This window comes from Caretta caretta, chromosome 1, assembly GCF_965140235.1.
Source record: "Caretta caretta isolate rCarCar2 chromosome 1, rCarCar1.hap1, whole genome shotgun sequence".
Classification (NCBI taxonomy): domain Eukaryota; kingdom Metazoa; phylum Chordata; order Testudines; family Cheloniidae; genus Caretta; species Caretta caretta.
In genome coordinates, this window is record NC_134206.1 from 106339504 (window position 1) to 106357181 (window position 17678).

The 17678-nt window shown below is 40.7% G+C and overlaps 1 protein-coding gene across 1 annotated transcript in view; it reads right to left on the reverse strand.

Annotated features, from left to right (window-relative positions):
* Nucleotides 1-17678, reverse strand: part of NALF1 (NALCN channel auxiliary factor 1) — a 779391-nt gene that overhangs the window by 9280 nt on the left and 752433 nt on the right. The window contains exon 2 of the mRNA XM_048854809.2: nt 6005-6176. Within this exon, the coding sequence (XP_048710766.2) occupies nt 6005-6176 (172 nt within the window). The remainder of the gene's footprint in view (nt 1-6004; nt 6177-17678) is intronic.

The following is a 17678-nucleotide window of genomic DNA, read 5'->3' on the forward strand; positions in this document are numbered from 1 at the left end:
ATCTTATCCAGGATATATATGATGGAGTGACTACTTTAGTCAAAACTAAATGGGGCTACACTACAGAATTTTCAGTACATGTTGGCCTGATTAGGGGGTCAGAATTCAGCCCCTTTTAATTTGCAGTTGTTTTGGGTGCGATAAGTGAAAATATATGAAGGGAGCTGCCTAGGAACATGCTGTTTGCTGATGACTTAGTAATATGCATAGAAGATTTTGAGACCCTGCAAGCCAGTTTTGAACAACGGTAACACAGATTTGAGTGGGCTGGACTTAGAGTGAACATTGGTAAGTCTGAGGCTATGATAACTGAGGGAGGAGGACTCACCCTAAAGGATATCACAGGCAGAGAACTTAAAAGAGTGAAAGAATTTAAATACCTAGGATTAATGGTTGCTGATGATGCTGCCCTCCTGGCATCATACTAAAGCTGTTTGGTGCAAATGGTGCGAGCTGCCCCCAGTTCTCTGTGACAGAAAGATGCCAGTAAAGGTAAAAGGTAGAATGTATGTATAAAGCTGTAATTTGACCCATCTTACTGTATAGAACAGAAACTTGACCAGCCACAAGAAAGGAAATCAGTGGCAATGAAGTTGTTGAGATAGTCAAATGGTTGGACACGCCATGATGGGAAACAACATGAGGTGGTAAGGGGCCTAATTTGGGTTGCTTCAGTTGAAGACAAGTTGAGAGAGGCTAGGCTAGGCTACATGGGTATAGACCTAGCTATTGGAGACTGGAGAGCTATACTGATAGGATGGCTCTTGCAATTACTATGGATGGAAGACAACCAGAGGGGAGGCCAAAGACTCGATACATAGATCAGATATCAGCAGACCTTAGAGCAATTGGATGAGGCTGCCTGTGATGGGGTGCACTCAGGATGGGGAAGGGTTAACTCCTCACTGTGGGCTGAGGACACAGGCCCCCATGTCCCTTCTGGACATTCTCGAGATGTAGCACCAGTATAAGTGGGAGCAGCCAGCTCAGTTGGGGCAAGTCGCTGGAGAGGAAGGATGCATGGTGCAGGCTCCAGCTCAGGAGCTGGAGACACTAAGACTCAAGCAGGTACCCAGGAACCTGAGGAGGCCACTCGGAGGTCGCCACTATCAGGGTCCTGAGCTGAGAACTGGTGGAACAAGGAGGGGCCAAGTCTCCCTACCATGGCTGCCCCCCTCTGGGAGGCGGCCCAACCCGATTAACTCCAGCCCCTAAGCCTAACTGCCCTGCAGACAAGAGCAAACCTATTAATTCTGGCCACTAGGCCTGACTGCCCTGTGTGGCAGGGTATTACTATTGACTCTGGCAGCTAGGCCTTACTACCCTGTGAGGCAGAGCGTTGGTATTGGATCTGGCCATTAGGCATCACTGCCCTGGGCGCCCAGGTATTGTTATTGACTTTGGCTACTAGGCCCCATTGCCCTGGGAGTCAGGGTGTTGCTAGTGGTAGGCCTTACTGCCCGGGGAGCCAGACTACTGGACCACTTTCCGGAGTGTGATTTGTCTTGTGTACCCGAAGTTTCACCTCCCTGAAAAACTACTTGCTTACAAAAATCAGACATAGAAATATAAAAGTGTCACAGCCACACTGTTACTGACAAATTGCTGACTTTCTCATTTTGTCTGTATGAAATTTTAATTTGTACTGACTTCGCTAGTGCTTTTTATGTATCTGTTGTAAAATTAGGCAAATATCTAGAGGAGTTGATGTACCCCCTGCAAGACCTCTGTTTACCCCCAGAGGTACATGTACCCCTGGTTGAGAACCAATGCTTTGGGGGACACAGAAGTATGCGTCATTGGCAGTCCATGTAATTTAAAGAAAGCTTTAAATTGCTCTAAATGATGCTGGAGGACTAGCACAATATTCAGCCAGGGTAGGGCCGAAAGAGTACAAAGGGCGCCTTGCACCTCCACCGCTGAACTTTTCTGTATGATTCTCAGTCACAAGTGAAGATCTAACCCATTAGATTTTAGAACTCAAAATGCGACCACTTTTTTAAGAACACGGAGAAGCAGTTTAAATACGTACAGCCAGATATTCTAGCAATAGAATGATTCGGAAAGTGTTACGGGTAAGAGTTGCTAGTGCCTCTTTTCTTCCCATCTGACCCTTCCAAGGAAATACCTGTCCTTAATTCCCTGCAGTGCTTTGCTCACTGGAACATTATACTCTGGAAAAGTAAGGGGAATCCCTATATTATAGATAACGCACAAAGTTGCTTTTCAGGCAGGTTTAGATACATAATATTTATTCCTTCCTGTTTAAAACCAGTAAACCACCGGGCTTGTCTTACAGTGTGGAGATGTCTCCTTTTCCCCACTAGGTGTCTCCCCTACTCTATCAAAAGTCACAGTTTATGGATAGTGTCAGAGGGGTAGCCGTGTTAGTCTGGATCTGTAAAAGCGGCAGAGTCCTGTGGCACCTTATAGACTAACAGACGTATTGGAGCATAAGCTTTCATGGGTGAATACCCACTTCGTCGGATGGATGTAGTGGAAATTTCCAGAGGCAGGTATAAATATGCAAGCAAGAATCAGGCTAGGGATAACGAGGTTAGTTCAATCAGGGAGGATGAGGCCCTCTTCTAGCAGTTGAGGAGGATACTAATGGTTAAAACCTTGTATAGCAATCACAGTTCACAGTATTTTGAGTAAAAAAAGCCCTCTGTATCCTCTTATCTAGGCACAGTTACAAAACAGCATGTAACATTAATATTTTTATCTCGGGCTATGTGCTGCATTCAATATCAGATAAAAACAGTAACCACCAATACACCTTTTCAGCTTTGTTGGCTTCTGCAATAATACAATGAAACATCTTTCTGCAGGAGTCAATCAGTCCATCTTTCCATTTCCCTAAATCTCTAATGGAACCTGGAGAAAACAACCTGTTACCATGGAAAGGAAGAAGAGAAACCTTGATTGTGAAACTATTGCTCCTGAAACCTCATTAAAGAAAAACAGGGGCTCTGGAGGGCTGTCATTTCTCATAGAGAAGGTCACCCCATAAACACAGGGATTCCTTTCTTCTCCAGACAAGCTTTGGTGTAATTCAATCAGCTCCATAGCCAGTCAAAGTCCTGCCGCACCCGAGGGCAAGCAAATCTCCAAAAATCTCCCACTAGCAAAATTAGATTCAGTTTCAGCTGGATCTCGATAAAAGTAAAAGTCAAAATCTTGCAAAAGAACCTGCCGACTCTCTCCCTGCAGGATATTGTCATAGTTAGGCACAGCAGAGTTACTCAAGCTAACGGTGCCTTGGTTTGAGAGAGTGAAGGCTTGTTGCAGAGCACTGTCCTTAAGAAATTCTTGATTATGAAACTTGCTCCCTTCCTTACTTTAGTGTGTCAGAGCCCATTTGCCTGGATCTTAAGAAAGCTTTGTGGTGGCCATGTATTTTGGGCTGGCTTGGGAAGGGGTCAGACCAAGGGATGTGATGGACAAATGAGGAGATGGAAATTTGTCTCTAAAGTGATTTTGTGGGGTGGATTGGCAGGATGGGGCACGTCTTTGTATACCGGAGTTTTATCTTTGTGCATATCTGAACTTTTTGTAAGGAGAGTTCCATGTTATGCATAAACACTTTTAAAATATGAATAAATAGTGTAAATAAAGTCTCTTTCTGCAGCCCCTAGCTTCCCCCATCTCGGGAAAATAATTCTTATTTTACTACCTCATACACACATTGGAAGTGTTCCTATTTGTAAACTGCGTTGAAGGTAAGAGAGTATTATTATCCTCCTTCATTGATGGCTACGAATCTGCAGTTCAACTTACATTCCATTCTGTCATCTTTCCCATGTGGGATAGGAATTTCTGGATTCTGTGGGGTAAAACTAGTCATTTTGCCAGAGGTTAGCAAACGACTTAGTATCAACATCCACAAAATAATAAGATATACCAGGGGAGTCCTCATGAACACTATGATCTGCCTCTCCGATTTTACAAATCAACTCAATGGTGGAAAAGCAGTGTGTCCTAGTAACATTCTAGGAGTCAGGACTCTCAGATTCTATTCTCAACTATACCACTGAGTCATCATGTGGCCCAAGGCCAGTCATATAGGACTAAATTCTCAAGGGCAGCTTCTAATTTAGGGTGCGTCAAAATTTGAGGGCCCAATGTTAAACACCTAGAACCTGATATTTATAGGTCATGAGCACCTGCATCTTCCACTGACTTTAAATTACAATTTGGGTGCTCAGTGCCTTCGGAAATCAGGCTGTGGGCTTCTAAAGTTAGCAGCCAATGAAGTGAGGTACCCAAAAGAGAAGTGGCTTTTGAGAAGTGGCTTGAGCCATTATATTTTTAAAATTCATCTCCCATGATGGAAATCCAAATACAACAGTATTTTGCCACTGTCCTACCACATTACAGTATGAAATTAAGTCTACAGCGAACAGAACTGTTTTAAGTAACTGAATCCCAGTTGTCCAAAACATCTGGTTAATCAAACATTGTTTAATGTAACCCAAAGATTGGGTATGTCTTCCCCAAGGCCAAATGGCACATTTTCATTGCAATCCAGGTTCCCAAAAGCTGGGACAAAGCCAGTGATGTTGCATCAATTGGCTTCCCCAGGGCACAACAACAGATATTCAGAGTGCTAAGCTCGGAGGATCCAGAGCACATACTATTCCCATAGAGCTGTCTGGCATGGAGAAAGCTGTCTGATGGAATATTTTAAACTATGATCCAAACTTGGGGAACCCAGAGTACAGTCTTTGAGTGGCAACTGACGGGGCACCATCCTGGCTAACAATCAAGAATGCAGGGGAGCAACTTGGAGGTCTGCACTCCGGGCCTGAAGAACCTAGCTTCCTTTGAGGTTTCAACTCACTGATTATCTGAAGGTTTGGGACATTCTGTGTCAGTAATTGAGTTTCATTGTGAAAAATGAGTGAAGAACAAGAAGTACACTATTTTAACCCTCAAGGTGCGTTCCTAAAGAACTAGTGCCATGGGTAATATTTTATCATTAAAAATATTGGGGGAACAGTACTTGCTAAAGTAACAGAAGCCTAGGAGAGCCAGACTGGGGAGATCTGCATAGGGAGTAGCAGCTCTATGACACGCTCTCCACCAGTGCCCACTGAAGCCCCTTTATTCCAAATCCATGAGTGTTGGGGTTCTGAAGGTGAGACCAGGGTACAGCCAGAGCAGGAGCATCTGTACTCTGTGGAGTGCTCCTCTCCAGACTTCCTGAACATACTCAGAGACAGTTAGCGGTATTCTGAATAACATTAGTTCCCACAGCTACCCCACTCACCGGATGCCCGAAACATCTGCCTGGGGAGGCAATACATCTGCCAGAGGCAGTTCAGCCAACACTGGGGAAGAAGACCCATAGATCATTGCGGATGATCCTGGATCCATGGAGTCGGGAGAAGAGTTCAGCTATGAATCCTAAACTTCTGCAAATTTAGGTCCTCATATCCTCTTCTGAATCCTCCACATTCCTCCACTGTGTAGAGTTTTCTGGGCTCTCTGTCCCATGGCCAACAGGAGTATATGAAATTACCCTTGATTTTATCTTGACAGTGTCCCTTTAAAAGTTAGGAGGAGGACATGACTAGCAAATTAGCTTAATCATATTACTGTAAATGTGTGGTAGACATAAGATGTGAGAGTGCTGGGAAAGGCAGGTGTGGCAGACATTAGCCTCACAGCTCAAGTCACTATTCTGTCTGCAATGTCTTAGAATTACATAACACAGAAGTTACCTCTTCTCACTTAAATTATTAAGCATACAAATGATTAGAATAGTTTTCTGTTGGAAATGTGCTTTTGTAAAGTTAATTACTTTGGTCACAGGTAAACTATAGAAAATGTGGCATAGAAAGTATTGATTCAATGCCTAAAACCTTTCAGAAACTCTTTGATAAAGAATTCCTTCAGGCTCTCATACTTAAAACTATTAGGAAACAAAACATGGTTAGCCACACTCTTCAAAGTTAAGTTTGGAATGAAAACTAGTGAGACATGCTGATCTGCACTGTACCTGTACAGATGAAACTTGATAGTCCTCCATAGATGACATCATCATTGTCTGGTAATATAAATGGACACCTTGTCTGAACCTCCAAACAGTATTGCTTGCAAGGAATTCTGTTGCTGCAGTGAAACTGTGTGACTTCAAAATACTGGGAACAGAGCCAGGCTTTGTAGACAGTCTGGAAAAAGAGAAGAATCAGAAGTATAGATGGCTGACAATAGCACTGTAATTATCAGAAGCACATAGTGTACTGCACACCTACGCTGATGCTGGTTCTTAAAGCAAATTTTAAGAGAATATCACCTGAGTAAAACAAACCCATAACATATCACTACCTTCCCACTTCTGTAAAGAAATCCCCAACCAAGCCATCTAAAATGACTGATTTAAAAACATAAAACATTACTCAATCATGATTGGATTAATATTATTCTGTAATCATATTTGTGTAGAGATGTACCAGTCTCTGATGCACCTTTAAATTATACACATGTCCTGTACTTTACAGATAAACTGTGGTTCTAAAAAATTTAGAAATAATTTGAAAAAAGGCACAGGAACTAAACACCAGAAGGAATTTCAAAGAGATTTATTTAATACACTCTGGCCTATTTGCTCTTCGTAATTTTACCGAATAGAGAAAAGGTCACAGTAGATGGTGCTGTTTCCCCTCAATTAAACTCCAATGCAGTCTGCAGGATTAAGGAGCACATTAGAGTGCCTGAACATCAACAGCCACAGACTAGGGGATAAAGTCAGGGAGAACATTTACATGTGATCCAGATCCAACCCATTAAAGGGTCCATCACCTGAAGCAGTAAAGCAACCCAGCCGAATAATTTATTTTAAAGCAAATTGATTTTGTTTGGTTTAGTCTTGTGGAAGGTATTTTCTTAAGACACACTATCATTCATAATGGTAACTTGAGCCTATTAGCTATACAACTGCTTCATACATGTGACCGTTCAGGAAATGCAAGAATTGCATTTGCTGACTATCAAGTAGCCATTGTAGGGAAACACCTACGGACTGAGTCCTAAAACAATTTCCTGGTTTCCCAATACATAATTTATGTTTATTTTTAAACACATTATTTACTGGCTAAGATTATTATCTAGTTTGCTGGATAATGAAAATTTCCATTCTGTCTTCACTCAAAAATATCTGAAAGATTTAGTAACTACATTTCTTCTATCAGAGGCTGAAAAGCAATATAGTTTAACTGATTATTTCTCCTCTTTCTATACCTGTTTTTAATAAAAAAGGAAAACTGAGATTATAAAGTTTAAACACTGAAAATTCAATAGCTGATCCTTCAAAGGACTAATTTGCTAGAGGGTTTGGTTCAATGTAGGCATGTTTCATCTTATCAGTTATAGTTTTTATTAGTGTCAGTAAAATTTTAAGTTCTATAATTATTTCCAAGGTGGTAGTTCCAGAACCAAAGCTATTATTTTAGAATATTTGCAATGGCAGCAGATATGGCAAGGTTTTTACGTGACAACTGAAAATAGCGTCACTAATCTGTGGTTTATGTTAACCCCTTTGTAGTAGCTTTTAGCTATTATATTGTCAAGAAAAAATATTTTCATTACAAATTCACTTGTAACTGCTTACATGGAGTATATTCACAATAAATGATTATCATGCCAGCAGTCCAGATGATATATGTATTCTTTGTTCTCAAATAAAATTTGAAATTACAACTGATTCTGTATGCAGTGTTGTTGTAGCCATGTTGGTCCCAGGATATTAGAGAACAAGGTGGGTGAGGTAATATCTTATACTGGACCAAATTCTGTTGGTGAGAGAGACAAGCTTTCGAGTTTATACAGAGCTGTTCAGTCCTGAAGAGCAGCTCTGTGTAAACTTGAAACGTGTCTCTGTCACCAACAGAAGTTGGTCCAATAATTTTGACCAGTCAAGCACCTCCCTGTGCCACAGTTTACCTATCTGTAATGTACGCTGTATTTCACAGAGTCTGACACTTACTATTTATAAAGTGCAAACAATCCAAAAATGAAAGATGCTATGTGAATTATCTACAAAAATCGATATTGGTTTATGAATGTCAATTATAGAGTATAGAAAAAAACAGATAAATGGGTGTATACATTTGAGTGGGACAGGATGTGAACATTATTCAGGAGTAGGATTGGTTGGGAACATTTTGATGAAATGTTTTTTCCATTGGAAAAATGTTGATTCATCAAAACTGAAATTTGGTTTCAATGAAAATTTAATCGGGAAGGTTTCTGACATCCAAGATGGAATTTCTCATGAAAACCAACTAATCAGAATAGCCAGTAGACTAGTGGGTCTAGGTCACTCCCTAGGGTGTGGAACACCCAAGTTCAATTCGCTACTCTGAATTAGATAGAGCAAAAACATGAACCTGAGTCTCCTATATCCCAGGTGAGTGGTTTAACCACTTGGCTTTGGAGTCAGTCTCTCCTTGTCTTTCTCAAGGAACATTTAATTATATGTACAAAGTGGAACAGCTCTAACAGGAGAGATTGACAGACAGTGCCTCTGTAGCCCAGTGTTTATGGCACTCAACTGAGATGTGGGATTTATTTGAAATACTATATTTCTATACTGTGTAAACTCTATTAGTAGGTGCTTGGTATATGTAAACAGAGCCAATTGTTGTCACACTGATATCACATAATACCAGTTACCAGTTTAGATACTTACCAAACTGGACTATCTGCCTTTGGTTCTGTAGAACCAGGTTCTATAGACAACCTGCATGAGCCTGCTCATGTTCACTAATCATGTTACCTGAATCCAACAACTTTTACCTTAAAATTTATGGACATTAGCAAACTTGTGAATGCTCACAAGAAGTATCCTCTACTTGCATAATCAAAACTTGCTATGTAATATAATTTATTTTGCATAACAGCTTTCAAAAAAAAATCATCACAGGTGACTTTCCCAGCTGATGATAGTCTGTAAAACAGGCTACAAATAGAAGTCATTCCAGGCCAAAGGGGGCTGCAAGAAGTGGCACCCAGCACATCTCTTGGCCCACACTGCTTCCCGCAGCCCCCATTGGCCTGGAATGGCGAACTGCAGCCAGTGGGAGCTGCGATAGGCTGAACCTGCAGACGCTGCAGGTAAACAAATCCTCCCAGCCCGTCAGCAGATTTCCCTGACAGGCCGTGCGCCAAAGGTTGCCAATCCCTGGACTAGGAAGTTTGGGGCACATGTGCAGGCCAAATGGATAGTGCTTCCAAAAATCTCCAATCAAAGGTGCATGGGGTTCATGTGCACCTGAAGTGAAGCACCCCTACAGACACTACTCAAAAAAGAACCTGTGTTTTTGGAGCTGAGGTATGTGTGGTATTTATGCAACACACAGGTTTGTTAGAACTTGCCCTCAGCCAGTACAGTTCCACATCCCTGTCAGCCTGCCTCCAAGAAGTTCACATTCTGTCTGGCTTTCAGATGGTTAGGAATCCTGTCCTATCTGCTGAGATGCCCCAAATCCTTGGAGTTCACAGATTGTTCCCATAGGTTTCTGCTGTTATATAAGAAGTTACATGTAAACCCATCAATGATAATGCATACCCAGCATGTAAGTCAACATACATGTTGCAACTATTAGTCTTTTTTTAGCACTTCAGTGGCTAAGCCAAAGATTTATAGTCACAGTAGATGTTCCCCTTAGTTTTATTGCATACAATAAAAGGTATTTAAAATTATGTTATTACTAACATTTTTCCACAGAATTTTCATGAGATATGGGATGAATACTGTATGTGTGGGGCTGTAATTGTGTTATACAAGTATTAGCTTGCTGTAGAAAATGCACCAGGCTCCTACATTTTCATGTATAGTAAATGAAACACCAGTTTTGTTCATTCATAGCACAAAGATAAATTATTCATGACCATCATTTTGGGGAGGATTTTCTTTTTCATTCTCCCTCACTCTCTCTCTCTGCCTCACTCCCCCACCCCCCCACACAAGTGGGCATTGCTTCCAGCTTTACATTACCCCTGTTTTTTTCCATCTTCCAATTTAACATCTATTCAAACTGCCTGGTATTACTTGCTATGGTGAATTGGTCTTCAGCTGTCTGTGAGAAAGTAAAAGGGGGGATTCCATATTTTCCTGGGAAAAAAAGCATATTGCCTTTTTCTAAAAAAATACTTCTATTTCTATATTCTCTCCATTGTTTTTCAAGTCGATACTTTGTTAATTTACTTACAACCAAGGGAAAAAATACAGAATATGAATAACTCAAGTATCCAACAAACACACATGTGCACAAACATGCCTGCACAAACATGCCTGCATACACACACACACACGCACACACACACTCAATAGACATGTTAAAACAACTAAGCAACCCCACTTGTAAGATAAAAGAGGAGCTTAACTGGAATCTTGGGGAGGGTGAGCCCTTACAGTGCCTTCATCAAATTATCACGTCATTGACAAAGGGCATGGGAGTTCTTGTTCATGGACATCAGATAAGACAGAAAGCTCTTTCTCGGCATATGCTGGCTCAGTCACTGTCAAAAAAAGGACACTGCTATTTCTTCCCAAGTAGATATTTTTGCTCCAAAGCAAAACAAAGTCAAAAGAAAACAGCATCTAAAATGATGGCTCTTTATACAAGCTGTCCCATATCTGCCACTGTCTCTCTGTATGATACTGGGCAAACACTAGGGACCCAAACCAGCAAAGCAGTTCAGGTGGGTTTTTCAAAAGCACCTAAAGGAATTAGATGCATCGCTCCAATTCACATGTTTGTACAGCCCATCTTTAAGCACCCACTTAACAAGTGGGACTACTGTTCAACTATGCTTATACATATACATTATATACATATACACATATATATGTGTGTGTGTGTGTGTGTGTGTGTGTAGATGTCTGCATTCCTCTGAACTCAACTTGGGATAAATAATTTAGCATTATGAATGACAGCTGGTATCTGGAACTCTACACATATACATAGCTGTCAGAATATAAGAGCCAGTGAAAAAGTTCAATTCTGTGAAAAACACTTCTTTCGGAATCTCTTCATTCTTCTCTGGCATATTTTCCTTTTCTCTCCTCCACCATTCCTCTTCTTTTCTTTGTTTAAACAGAATGACACTGCTGTTTTTGGACAGGCTCCAATACATACAAGTGATTTCTGATTTACTAGTGAGCTAGCCCATTACTAAGGCCCTACTTGAATTGCGGGATGATTGTCAAAAAACTGCAACTGAGTTGTGGACAAGCCATGGAAAATTGCAGAAAAGTAATAACGGACCAAATTATTTGTGGTAACAAAGTCCATTATTACTCTTCTGAGATTTTCCGCTGTCTGTCTCCCAGAGCTGAAAGTGTGGGCTCCCATGGTTGGCATCCCAGGACTGAGAGTAGGGACCCGGGGCTGACAGTGGGAACACGGGTCTGGGGCTGATAGCGGCCTCCAAGGGCTGACAGTGGGGGCTCCCACTCTCAGCTCCTGGGTGACTGGGGCTCCCACTGTCAACCGCACACACGGGGAAGAAGGGGTCTCCTGCTGTCAAAATTTCAATGGAAGCCTAATATTGAGGAATTTGCTATTTCCACAATATCGCAAGTTAAGTAGGGCCTTACCTATTACCATACTGCACAATGCAAGGGCAAATGTACATTCACTCAGATTCTAAACATACTGACACATTCTAGCTTTCCCATTCTTCATTACAGTCCCTGATCTCTTACCTGCTTCTCTTCTGAAATGCCAGTGTAAGAAAAGGGTTTGTATGTCAAAGTGTTAGAGCCAGAGAGAATCCTCAAGATTTCACATTGAGTATAGGTCTCTAGTGAAAAATTGTTGGCTCTGCAAAATCTGACATACTCTCTAAGGGTTCAAGTCAATAAAAAACTTATGTTTCATGGAAACCAAGGTAAGGCTGTGGAAGCTGTAGAAAATCCATTTTTATGGCTTTCATAGTACAGAAGCCTGACATTTCTTTTTTAAATGAAGTGGACCTTTAAACAAGGAAAGGATCTATAAACTATACTGAATGTTATAAGAACACGTTAACTATGAAGACACTCTAGTAAAACCAGGCATGCAAAACTTACTGATTTGTACATTAAACCAAAACCTCATGAGATAAAAACACAGTGTTTATAATATGTAGTCTGTGTGTATTTTATGAGTTAAGCACAGTAATTAAATATAGCCTTTTGGACATTTTTGCTATTATGCCATTGCTGTGAACTATGTTTTTTTGTTTGTTTGGGTTGCGAGTTTTGTAACTTTGTTGTGTGTGTGTACACATGTGAGTAGTATATATTATATACACACACCACAGAAACACAGAAAATATACCAAGAGATACAGGCACAAATGAAAATATGTGCTATACACCCGTATGGAACAGAATCAGTGCATTTGTCAGATTGACTTTACTAAAAATGTTAACCTACATGTTCCAATTTAGGTAATTACATTCCTTATTGAAAAGTGATCATAATAATCTTTACTATTGCTCCTTACAAATAACAAATATTTGTATGGTATAAATATATTATCTGTTAGGCAGATGATAAAGCTGTTTATCATTTGGTATTCATTATATTCCTGTTAAAAAAGGTTCAGTCAGAGGGCAGGAAGTGGAAAAAATACTTTGCGACGTTGGTGACTAATCACATGTCACAAGTAGCTAATGATAATGATTAAAGAAATTATTAATTGACAAACCAGAGGCTGATATTTGTTTGCTTGTCAAATCATTACAAATAGCAAGTGGATTTGGAAAAAAAAACCAAAGCCTGTTTTGTGAACAATCTGTGAACAGCAAAAAGGAGCCTAACTTCTCAACTCATATTATTGACAAGGAATAATTCAAACAGCTATATTCAGGATATAAAACCAGCCCCACTAAATGAGAGGCAGAGAGCTCACAGGCAGCTCCTCTTCCAAGCTGTAGAACTGGGTGGGCACTCATCTCCTTCTCCTGGGGGAGGGTCTGGCCAGCTGACTGACTCCTCTTAGGCAATTCTATGACGTGTGTTGTGCAGTAGGTGCTCATAATGGTTCCCTCTGACCTTACCATATGTGCATCTAAGAGACATCGGGGATGCTGGCTGGATTATCTACCCAAAGCAACACACCTGGAAGCTTACTAATTCCTATCCACAGTGGGTGCAAAGGGACCAGGTGACTTTTGAAAGTCATCAGGCAGAGGAGGTCACCATGTTGGATGGTCATAGAGTTGCTCTTCACATTGGCTGTCTTCTGGAAGGTGTCCACATTAAATGTCAGTGATGTTGTCCATTGCCCAACAGCATATGGTATAGTATGACTAGTAGGATAGTGGCATAAAACTAACTTTGCGCCATGTGACCAATATTCAACCAATCAGATTGTCAAAATTATAAGTGGCAAATGGTTAAATTATACATTCATATATACCCACCATCTCTCTCTCTCTCTTTCACACACACTCTAAATAATCTGCCTTCTGTCAAAACAGATTTAGCATGTAGACTGAATCATCTGAATCACACTGAAATGCATCAGCAGAGTAGAATGGAAAAGCCCTAGAGTGTCTAATCAGTTTTATTCTCTACTGCTGTCAATTCTTCATCATCGTTTTCAAGATATGAATCTTTTCTTCCTACTTCCCCCTCCACCGTTGCTCACACCACAACACTAGAGATTCTGTGTAATATTTCAAAAGAAAGTGATTAAGTGCTCAAATATTTTGCCTTTCTTCATTATCAATATTCTGATGTTAGCAGCTGGATTATCAAAATAACAATCAAAACTCAGTTCCTGAAGCCTTCTAAAGGGTTTATACTGCAGCTGTGAAAAAAACCTCCCTGTAAACCATCACTCATGTCAGCAAACTTTCAGAGTTGACACACTCCTGCCCACTGAACTTCCCGCACGCCGATTCCTCAGAATGGAGTCTAACACTCAGACAAAGCACATTATAATGTATTTTCATCAACTGATAGAGTGGTGAGAGACCTGTGTTGGCTTTACAGATGCCCTGTCCATGGACATTATACACCATTTCAGATAAGTATATCCTACTAATTGAGAAGTACCTACTAACTGAGATAAGTGGGGAACAGTGTGTTATGATTCCAGTGTCACCAATAACAAAGATTGCAATTATTTAGGGCTTGATTCTGCCACCTTAGTTAACATTGAGCAATACCTTAATTTGTGACTAGTCCCAATGGTTTCACTGAGACTACTGGTGGAACAAGTTACTGCTCAAATTGAGTATGGGTGGCAGAATTAGACCCATAGAAAACACAGGACACAAAAATACTTTTAAAAATTCCTTTTTATTGCAAACTGATAGTATCACAGTGCAAATATGTATGCATTGAGCTACCTCTTTATTATGGCCCCGATGCAGCAAGATCTCAGTAGTGTTCAATGGGTTCATTAATGTACTTAAAATTAGGCACATAATTAATTAAGTACCTTGCTAATTTGCTGGCTGGCCTTTCCTGAATGGGGCGGGCCTACATGCATTATTCTGGTACATTAATAGAGGAAAATGCACCACGAGAGTAGACATACTTAAATATTAACAAAACCTGTCCATTCTAAATGGATTCTAATGCTCATTTTATACTGTACAAACTTGTGCTATCTTGATATTTGTTTTTAGTACAGCAAATACAAAAACATTCATGAAGGGCAATAGAATGTGAGTTGCATTTATCATCTGAAATGTCCAAAATATAGATATTTTTTGTTAGTTTGTAAGTGTTTTATTAGATGATCATTTGCTCTACCTCTAGCAAACAGGCATTTGTTCAGGCATGTGTGCCTCAGTTAATAGTATTTGCTGGAGTATTGACCCAAACTTATATTTAAACCATTTTCTAAATATCTACTTTGGCTGAATTTCCTTTACCTAATTTTTAGCAGTCTGCGTCAGCTATAATCATTCCAAACATTTGGACTGAGTTACCAGTCTCCTAACTGGTATTTGAGATTGTAGTTCTCCAACGTAAGATGTTGCTGAATATGCCAATGATTGACTCAGCCTTGATGAACGCCAGCAAATTACTTTTTGTGAGAGTTTTTTAAGCATTTATTTGCCAGATAAATCCTAAGGCCCAAACCTGAAGTCCTTATTCATGAAAAACACCCATTGATTTCAGGACTGGGCCCAATGTTGGCATCATGAGGATACACAGTTGAAAGAAAAATCTCTGACCGCATGTGACTGGATCTTAATATAATTATTGATTTCAAGGCAAAGCTGCAGTAACTCAAGCGTCCTCTTTGTTTAGCATCTAATAAAGGCCCAAAAGACTATGATCACATGGGAGGCATGGTGTGTGAGTTTTTCTTTTAAAATATGCATAACATTTTATTTCAATTTGATTTGAAAATAGATTAAATATTAAGAGAAGGCTGAGATTTGTTTTATAATATATTCTCTACTTTAGTTTCAACTCGGGTGTTACATAATTAGCCTTCTCTTAACAAGACACAAATACAAAGAATAAAAAGCTGCCATGCTCATCTCTTTGTTGTTGGTCTGAGAAAGACACCTACAAAATGTAGAAGTGACAGTTACTCTTACAAATATATTTCTTTGAAGATAAGCAAATTACCACAGTAGAGATTGCATCAGTGTCTTCCTGTTACTTTAGCAATCTTTAAGTAACATTAAAAACAATCACAGAAAAATCTGAAGTGTTCATTGCATGGAATCCTAACTGCCCAATTAAATTAAGTTTCTTAAGAGCTCCTAAGTTCCCCAGGAGAGAGGCTCCACACCCTCGAGGCAGAGCTTTTGTGGTGTGCATAAGAACTGCTTTGCCAGAGCCGTCTATGATTTAAAACGGAAAGTAGGTAAGTGGTGTTGTCAAGGGCTATATACATGTATATATTAAGGATGGTGTCTGGTTTATAGTGCTTTGAGGTTCTTGTTTCTTTTGGAACTGTCACCCCTTATCAGAAGAGCTTTTCAACTTGTACGGAATTTTCAGCTTGCTCACTCAGACTTAAGAATTCTCTGTTTAAATCCAAGCAAATGATGAAAATTCATTAAATAAGCTGACGGAAATTCAAGATAAAGAGTTGAAGCACTCTGGAGGAAATATATGGTATTGAAGACAAGTCAAACCCTTCACAACATGAAAATTACTCAGACAAGGAAAGACTCACAATAATGGCAAGAGTCTGGGATAGTTAGCATACTATGCAAGCTGCCAGTTGTGTTACCTGACTGATTTAAAATGCTTTTATTTTAGCCACGGTCACAAATGTGTTCTAACCAGAATTTGTCAGTTGTACTGCAAACTGTCCTGAGAACTATTAGACTAACCTCACTTTTTTATCCTCACTCAAACCTGAGCCCAGTGAACAAGGCTTGAAGGGTCACTGCACTAAACTACACTACCAGCCAACATGTCTCCTGGAGTTATATTATTTTTTATTTTGATACACGTTCTTCATAAGGGACTTGATTAATGTAGGCCAGAAGGGGCCAATTAATCTTAGATGCTGCACCTGGAAGGGAACCAGGCATTGATAAGGCCTAATGGCAGATGAAGCCCAGCTGGGGGAGGAGCTGGGCTAGCATTATAAAGCCAAGAGGTGAGAGCAGGAAGGGGCTGTAGAGAGGAATTCTGCAGTTGTTCCCCAGAGGGAAAGGGAGTTGGCTAGGGATAAGGAGGAGAGTAAGTCCTGGGCTCTTGCCCTGAACTGGGAAGTCTGACAAGAGGCCAAGAAGGGTGAAGTGGCCATGGAGAGCAGAAGAATCTAAGGAGATAGAGAGGTGGGGTAGGAAGAAACCCAGGGAAACTGTAATGGGTCTGGAGACTGAGCAGACCTACATTGCTCATCACAGAGTTTCTGGGCTGGAACCTGGAGTAGCAGGCAGGCCTGGGTTCCCCTACCAGCTTCTGGAAAGTGGAACTGGACCTAGAATTCGAACAGAAGACTGCCTGAGACAACATTTGAACAGCTTGTCCAGTAGCACTTTGTTATCCCAGAAGTTGGGATGGGGGGCAGCATGGGGGAGGGATAGCTCAGTGGTTTGAGCATTGGCCTGCTAAACCCGGGGTTGTAAGTTCAATCTTTGAGGGGGCCATTTAGGGATCTGGAGCAAAAATTGGGGATTGGCCCTGCTTTGAGCAGGGGGCTGGACTAGATGACCTCCTGAGGTCCCTTCCAACCCTGATATTCTATGACTATATAGTGACATGGCCGGGGGCTGAGTCAAGAAGAGGGAGCACCCTGAGTCACAGAGAGAGAGGCCATAGCATGAGCAACTGGTGGAAGAGGGTAACCAATGGTGCAAGAGCTAATTCCCTGGAGTGGAACCCTTTTCCAGGCCTGCACATACATACGTAGCTGCCCCAACTCCAATGGGAGATATGTATGCACCATCAAGGGTAATATTTGATTCTAAACCATTATTCACCATATATTTTTTTCATAGACGCAATTAAAAACAATACTTTAATTCTGGTCACTTTTGCAAAATGTCTAGTGCAGTTCTTCTGGGATCACTAGCTTACATTATTTCAGGCAGAGCACCATAAAGTCAGATCCTATGTGCCAGATCATCACCTCAGGTCAAAGGGCTCTTAGCACAGCTGAGAAGGAAGCATATAAAGGTGCCCCCTGAGCTCCATTCATCCTGTGGCTGTTCTATGCTGGGCCAATTTCTCTGAGACAAGATAGAAC